The 8,063-nt window shown below is 50.7% G+C and overlaps 1 protein-coding gene across 1 annotated transcript; it reads left to right on the plus strand.

Moving 5' to 3' along the window:
* The first annotated feature begins 2,559 nt into the window (after nucleotides 1-2,559).
* Nucleotides 2,560-4,438, plus strand: HOXA13 (homeobox A13). Its single transcript, XM_057733309.1, has 2 exons — nucleotides 2,560-3,478; nucleotides 4,194-4,438. Exons 1-2 carry the CDS (start codon nucleotides 2,560-2,562, stop codon nucleotides 4,436-4,438), a joined length of 1,164 nt encoding a protein of 387 aa, XP_057589292.1.
* Nucleotides 4,439-8,063: the final 3,625 nt, after the last annotated feature.

The raw sequence follows: 8,063 nt of genomic DNA on the forward strand, positions 1-8,063 counted from the left end.
GTCTGTGGAGCTGGGGCCCTTTCTTTGCATGCAGGGCTTGGTCTCCAGTGAAGTGGGGAGAGTGAGGGAGGAATGTAGAGCTGGCCTTGACCACGGTGTGCACCAGCAGGCAGCTGCACCACGGCCAGAGGTGAGCTGGCACAGGCGCACTGGCTGGTGGGAGCTCCCCGAGCTGTGTTTTCGTTTTTCCGGGTCTGGCTGGAAAACAGAAGAGGCACGAAGCCCGGGCCATGAGCAGGGCGGAGGCAGAGAAGAAGAGTCTGTAAACACCGCCCCAAAAACTCCACGAAGGCAGCAAAAAATGCTGGGTAACCAAACAGAGCCAGAAACAGGAGGAATTCTAAAGAAAAAAGGAATCAAGAGTGAGGGGAGGTGGGCAGTGGGCCTTTAGAAGCTGCCTGGTTCTCCAGGCTTGCAAGGCAGTTCTCACGATGGCTAGACTGCAACTTTCAACTTGACCTTGGCCTCCAGCCGCGTCTGACCTGTATGTAAAACAGCTCTCAAGTCCTCAGGAACTGGGGCCTCAAACCCTACCCTGTCTCTTTGTCATCATGAGTTTTACAATACCACTTGGAGGAAGGAAGGGGGGCGAACGGGCCGGAAAGTAACACAAAAATCAGGTCCCTACAGAGGCTGCTTCTTTAGTCGGCAAATGGCCAGTCAGGGAGGAGGTAAACTGGGGGCAAATCAATATTTACCCGGAGCTACTAAAAACGCAGGAGGGAAAGGGCACACTAGGTATATGTATGGTGTGTGTGTGTGTGGGGGGGGGGGGTCACAGAAGGTTTTATTGGGCAACACTTACATTGGTCCGGGCAAACCCAGGATCAGGGCAGGTAAAAGCCGGAGCCCAGCCTCGTTGGTCCAGACACTTCGGGAAGACCAGGAACCTTAGAGAGCAGACCAGGGTGGGGGTAAGAAGTGGGGATGTTCGCAGTGCCCTGAGCTTAGGGTTGAGTCTGCAAGCTGAGACAGGAGGCTGGTCCAAGCCTGGCTGCTCACCAGTCTGCCTGGGATGGAAGGGAGTCCAGCACTCTTCCCAACCCTCATGTTCCGGTGGAATGCACCCACTTTCACTTTGAATGCATGTTCCCTTTCTGGGCATCTGACCAGCTCGAAGCATCCACAATTGGAGATGGAAGTACATCACCCCAAAGCGACAGGACCCCCAGAATCCCTCACCAAAATATGGCAGCTGCTTGGCTCTTCCAGCACCAATGCCCAAACCGTGGTCTCAGGAAAGGGTCGTGTTTCCCAGGCACAGAGGAGAAAAAGCTTCTCGAGCTGGTTTATGGACAGAGGAGGACCGGGCACCCTCTGCAGGCTGGAGACAGTGCTCTCCCCAATTCTACTTGGGGGTGAGAGACATGAAGTGGCTCCAAAGACTCCCTTTCTCCTGTCCCAAAACGGAGTGAAATAGAGTGCCCAGGTGCCTGGAGAGTCAGCTCCCGCCCAGGCTCTGTGAAGCCTCATTAAGCCCCAGAAGCGGGGCTTGAGTCCCAGTTCAGCACCCAGCTGGGGCCTGCTCCTCTTAAACTCCTTCCAAGACAGGCCCGCCTGGCTGGAGATGTGGGAACACTGAAAAACGGTGCACAAAGATGGCTCCCTCCATCTCAAAGTCTCTGGAGGAGGAAGAGCTGTTACTGGGACAAAGGGAGGAACAGTCTGTATTTAAAAGTGAGTGTGTGATCAGAGTACACTTGGGTGTGTGTGTGCCTGGGTCCGTGGGGGTGTGACGGGTCGTTCTGAGCATGTGGGCCTAAATGCGAGTGTAGGAGATTGCCCACTAACACTGTGGACAGAGATGGGGAGACAGCTTCTACATGTAGTCCAAGTTTTCCAGTGGAATGTCCTGGGACCCATGAGCCAGGCGCATCCGCAAACGCCCCGCCACGGTTCCCCCGGAAAGAGCCAAATCGCGACGCTGTCGAATGCCGAAAGCGCAAGTGTCCCCTGCTGGCGTCTCGCTGCAGAAAGAGGCACGGATACCTGGAAAGAAAACAGCGCGGGAGGCCCCAAGAAACACCAGCCTGGTCTACGCCTCGCTACTTTACCATCCCCAGCTGTCCCACAGATTTACCTGACCTGTTCCCACCGCCTCAGGGCGCAACCCAACATCTCGCCCCGTCCCCTCCCCGCCTTACGCAGCTCTGAGCCCCACTGGGCGAGGGGAAGGGAAGCAGAGCCGCGAGGAGGTCTCTCTTCCCTCCCCGCCCCGCCCGCTCTGTCCTTCGCCCCCACCCTCCCGCACCCCCCGCCTCTCCCCTGGGTGAATGGTGCGCGGGCGGCGCGGCGGGCGCTGGCGCTGAGGACGGCGCGGGCGGCGGCGGGGACCGCGGGCGTACAGAGCGGGGCCGGGGTTGGAGCCGCCCGCTTTGCATACGCCATGGGCGGAGCGGGGGGGGCGGGGGGCCGGGCCAATGGGCGGCCGCCTGGCGCGACCCCGCGGGGCGCGATCCGCCCCCCTCGCTCGGGCCCCGGCCCCGCGCCGCGCGCTCTTCACTTCTTGGGGGCTTTTTAAAACAGCGCCACTGGGGTCTTCTCCATGCGGCTCGTGCTATGACAGCCTCCGTGCTCCTCCACCCCCGCTGGATCGAGCCCACCGTCATGTTTCTCTACGACAACGGCGGCGGCCTGGTGGCCGACGAGCTCAACAAGAACATGGAAGGGGCGGCGGCGGCGGCGGCGGCGGCGGCCGCGGCGGCGGCGGCCGGGGCCGGGGGCGGGGGCTTCCCCCACCCGGCGGCCGCGGCCGCGGGGGGCAACTTCTCCGTGGCGGCGGCGGCCGCGGCGGCGGCGGCGGCCGCAGCCAACCAGTGCCGCAACCTGATGGCGCACCCGGCGCCGCTGGCGCCCGGCGCCGCGGCCGCCTACAGCAGCGCGCCCGGGGAGGCGCCCCCGTCGGCCGCCGCCGCCGCTGCCGCCGCCGCCGCCGCAGCAGCAGCGGCGGCGGCGGCCTCGTCCTCGGGAGGACCCGGCCCCGCGGGCCCAGCGGGCGCCGAGGCCGCCAAGCAGTGCAGTCCCTGCTCGGCGGCGGCGCAGAGCTCGTCGGGGCCCGCAGCGCTGCCCTACGGCTATTTCGGCAGCGGCTACTACCCTTGCGCCCGCATGGGCCCGCACCCCAACGCCATCAAGTCGTGCGCGCAGCCCGCCTCGGCCGCCGCTGCTGCTTTCGCGGACAAGTACATGGACACCGCCGGCCCCGCGGCCGAGGAGTTCAGCTCCCGCGCTAAGGAGTTCGCCTTCTACCACCAGGGCTACGCGCCCGGGCCTTACCACCACCATCAGCCCGTGCCTGGCTACCTGGATATGCCGGTGGTGCCGGGCCTCGGGGGCCCAGGAGAGTCGCGCCACGAGCCCGTGGGTCTTCCCATGGAAAGCTACCAGCCCTGGGCGCTGCCCAACGGCTGGAACGGCCAAATGTACTGCCCCAAAGAGCAGGCGCAGCCTCCCCACCTCTGGAAGTCCACTCTGCCCGGTAAATGGAGTCCCTTCCTCAGCCCCGGTCCTCTGGTTCTGCTCCAGCTTCTCCTCCGCTCGCTCCTGGTCACCCTTGTGCCCCTCTGCTCTCTCCCTGGCCTGTCCTAGTGGTGCCGCACCCCTGGGAGCCCGACCTCGGCTGGCCTGCGCTGCCTGAACTGCCCTTGAGTTGGGCTGGTCCTGGCTCTCCCTGGGTGAGGGATAGCTGGGAAGACGCTTGTGGGGACCCTAGCTGGCTTCCTTCTCCCTCTGCGCCCCGCCCTCACCAGCCCTTGACAGAGACTTAAGGATGGGAAATTGACCTGGAAATGGTTTACCAAATTGCCCGTATTAGTTCTCTCAAAAATCCTTCAGTGTAGAAACATCGTGTTGGGGCTTTGGGGATACAGAGACAAATCAGGCATAGAAATGTTGTCCCCTGAGCCTGGCGCTAAGGTTTGGGCCGCTGGGCCAGGAGATCAAGCGAAGCCCGCCTCTGTGTGGGCAGAGTGGCCTGGGCTGGGGTGGTCATTGGCTCCCTGGGCGATTTCATTTCAGTGTAGAACTAACCACCCTCCCCACTGATCCTCCAGGTTTTGGCAGAAAGGCTGGATTGTACAGCGCGTGGCAAAGGGCAGCCGGGCACTTCAAGGCGGTGGCTCAGATAGAGCTGTCGCCTGTATCCGGGCCTGGATCTGATCCTTCTGTAACTTGCCTTCTTCCCTATCTTCCAGACGTGGTCTCTCATCCCTCAGATGCCAGCTCCTACAGGCGGGGGAGAAAGAAGCGCGTCCCTTACACCAAGGTTCAATTAAAAGAACTCGAACGGGAATACGCTACAAACAAATTCATTACCAAGGACAAACGGAGGCGGATATCAGCCACCACGAATCTCTCGGAGCGGCAGGTTACAATCTGGTTCCAGAACAGGAGGGTCAAAGAGAAAAAAGTTATCAACAAACTGAAGACCACTAGTTAATGGATTAAAAGTGGATCTAGAGGGCAACTTGAAGAAATGCTTCAGAACTCGTTGCTTTGCCCAGATAATGATTATAATGCTAATAATAATTGAAGAATGGGAGAGAGAAAGAGAGACTGGCATTTTGCTTTCCTAAGGGGGATCTCTTTCTCCTGTGGAATCTACAACTCTTTTAAAACTTTGCTCTAAGAAATGATAAAGACTGCCAGCTCTCCCGTCAACCCCACCAGACGTTAAGTGACAAACTTTAGAGTCAAACATCAACCCCGAAATAAGCAATTTCAGATAAGTTACGCATTTACTGAAATCTTGTAAGTATTTATGTGACCATTATATTTTAGGACACTATGTTATATGATAATAACTCAAAAGTTGGTTACAAACGCAAGAGGCTGTTGTAAACATACGCTTGTCCCTGGGTCACCATCCCCATCCCCTTTGCATGTTAAGTGACTTGCTCAGGTAAATCTTAGTGAAATTCCTACCATTGTTGTATATTCTGCAAAACATGTCATGTATAGATTTGGAAAGGAAAGGAGAAGAAGGTACTGAAATAATGATCTTGGACTATTTACTATGAAGGGGCAAAGGGAGAGAAAGCTCTTCCGAGGATCATTTGTCTTGGTAGTAAATACAACCAACTAAGTGAGCCTTTGAGGCTACAGGGGAACCCCCAGGTTGGGAATGTCCTTCTGATAATAATTTTTAATTGCTTATGACAAGTTTTTATGTGGCATTTATACAGTATTTTCTGCCCCAATACAATCTACTTTTCAAAGGATTTGATACCTTTAAAAAATATTTAAAGCATCAGATAACTCACAGAATTCACTTTATGTCAGATCTCCTGAGAGGTCCCACCCTAACATGGTGGCCTTTGGTTTGAACACAATTTTTCACTTAAATTGATATTTTCTAATACTTACTAAACATTTTGCTGGAGAAATAATTTTCCTTTTTTATTTTTTAGAAAACTCAGAATGGAAATCCACTCCCCTGAGACATTTAGATGTTTACATTCTATATTTTGATCTATTAAGGGATTAGTATTTTTTCCTTGTTTATTGTGTTATGAGACTGCATTAGAAAGTTTAGGGATTCATCTTCACAGCACATCTTTAATTAAGCAGTTATCTCAGCCAGCACATTCATTTTGTTCATATTCACTCTAAAATGCTATCTTGTAAATAAACACTCAGCACACTGTGAAAATGTATTTGTGCACCTGCTTCAAACGTATTTCTTCTAAAAATAATAGTAAAAAAAAAAAACAAAACCCTTAGACCTGTAGATAGTTGATATAGTGGTGTTGATTATGTTAATAAAATAGCCACTGCCATTAAAATCTGAAGGAAATATTCGTTATTTTCCTATGCTAAGCATGCACTGCACAGAAAGAAAAGGAGTAGGTTTGTCCTATAGAAACCGAGGACCATTCTTTTCTATTATTATTCAGCTTTTATTTTTCTTTTTGGCTACAAATTTTTTAAGCAAAGGGAGAAATTCCTCACAACTAAAATCCTAAAAATTTAGAAAAGTGCTTCAAGAAGGTTAAAGTGTCAGGTATTCTAAAAGGAAGAGAAAAGAAAGGAGGAAGAGATAGTATAAATTCCCAGGCTCCCTGTAGAAAATGAAAACCAGTTGTTTAGTATCAGCGATGCCCAGGCTGTCGTATTTTAAAATCTGCTGTTGGGTCTGCATGTGTCTGAGAGGGCAGGTTTTGATATTTGTTGAAATGACAGGACTAGGAAAGGCCTTAAACCTTGACCTTGATGAAAAAAGACAATTTGTGACCTTGACTTTTGACAGCTCATGAATTGGCCTCGGCTGGATTAGTAGATCAAGGGCGCCACCTCGCGTTGACAAGCTTCCTTGTAATTCTTCAGCTTCAAGGGAATCAAAAGGTCTTACCTCCTTGACTCCTTGTTTTAGAGATTTAGTACTCATTTCTCTGGCTCCAGATGGAGCAAATTTGAATATATGTAAGTTATACATGTGCCTGTATATATGTGAATATATATCATATGTGTATACATGTATACATTTGCATATCAGTGCTTGTGTGTGCTTGTATATATATTTGTAGAATCTGTACAGATACAGTATCGTTAATTACTGATGACCCAAGGTGATGTAATTTAAGGTGATTTTGAGAGCCGAGGTACAAAATGTACCTTATGTGATGAAGTTTTGCTCCTTTTCTTTAATGGCCAGGTTTGATTTGTATTCACAGTGGCTTGCTGTGCATCGGATTTCTGCAGATCTGCTTTAAAGCTGTACATTTTTGTTACAGTCTAAGAGGTGTTCTTAAATAACCATTCTTTCTTGGCCCTCACCCTCCAAGGTGGTCTACCATCCTAATTAGAGCTGTAGGGGAATCTATACGGTAAATAAAAAGTTGCAGATGCCTTGCTAACTCTAGAGCTCTAAAGTTACATTTCAGAAATTCAAAGAAACTTACCTCTTAAGAGGTCAGTATGGAGAGCTTAAAGATCTCATATCTACAAAATGACCCTAATATGGATGCAGAAGGAGAGTTATCCTGTATAGTTGAGAGTCAAGTGCTGCGCCTGGGTGGTGTGCAATCTTATACTGATGTTTTCTAAGCTGCCATTTGATTTATGGAAGAAATATATACATTTAATATTAACAACCACCATCAAAACTATACTGGTAATGACAATCATATCTACTGCTTATTGACCCCTAACAACACATCAGATGCTGTGTTTAGAGTCATAACTAATACCTATGTATGTTTATATATTTAATACACACATAAGGTGATGTGTTTTTGTCAGGAACATGCTATAAACATATGTATTGAAATGTTGGTGGAACCAGGGTCCTTAGGGTGCAGAATTTTGAGATGAGGTTAATTTTATCTTTACGTTAGAGGAAAGCAATTGTGAACCGAGTAAGCGTATTCATCATTTTATGGAAAATAATATTGGTTGGTTACAAACCTGGCTGACGGAAAGCTCTCCAACCTGAAGACTTAAGAGCTCCTTTATAGATGGAGAATTATAGAAAGAATCTCTAAAGCTGTCTCAAAAACAGCATGGTCTTGAAATGTACACATGGAATGGTCTTGTGAAGTGCAATCAAATTTTGCTGCCCTGAGGATTTTCACTCCACTTGTGGAAGCAAATGAAAATGATGCTTCAGATCAACCTCCCCACATCTTGTTCCACGGCACTCCATTTCTAAATGAGCTGCCATCAAGCCAGAGTAACAACTTTCTCCCAAAATGTTTAAAGTGGTGGAAAATCCCCTCAAAGCTGGATCAAACTGTGTGTTTACGAACAGCTCCAAAGGGGACTCTTCTGTTGACGGGGGATATTTTTCTTTAGATGTAAGAAATATTCTGAGCCTCAGGCCTAGGAAGAAGGCCAACAGCAGCTCTGCAGCCGGAATACCACTCCTTTCACAAGCCATCGCCACTGCAGGGACTCTGGGTAAAGTAGTAGTTTTCTTTTTTTTATCTCCCTTAAATTTTTGAAACTAATGACAGAAAAGATATTTCAGAGGTTTTTTCCCCCTGTTCTGAAACGGTTGTTGATAATGTTGATCTTCTCTCTTACTTAAAATTCCCATGGATCTACCAGATAACCTGCAGTAAGCA

This window comes from Hippopotamus amphibius, chromosome 4, assembly GCF_030028045.1.
Source record: "Hippopotamus amphibius kiboko isolate mHipAmp2 chromosome 4, mHipAmp2.hap2, whole genome shotgun sequence".
Taxonomy (NCBI): Eukaryota; Metazoa; Chordata; class Mammalia; order Artiodactyla; family Hippopotamidae; genus Hippopotamus; species Hippopotamus amphibius.

Coding starts and splice junctions, on each gene's coding strand:
- HOXA13 (XM_057733309.1), top strand. CDS start 2,560: ATGACAGCCTCCGTGCTCCTCCACCCCCGCTGGATCGAGCCCACCGTC. Junction 3,479..4,193: donor CTGGAAGTCCACTCTGCCCG/GTAAATGGAGTC, acceptor CCTATCTTCCAG/ACGTGGTCTCTCATCCCTCA.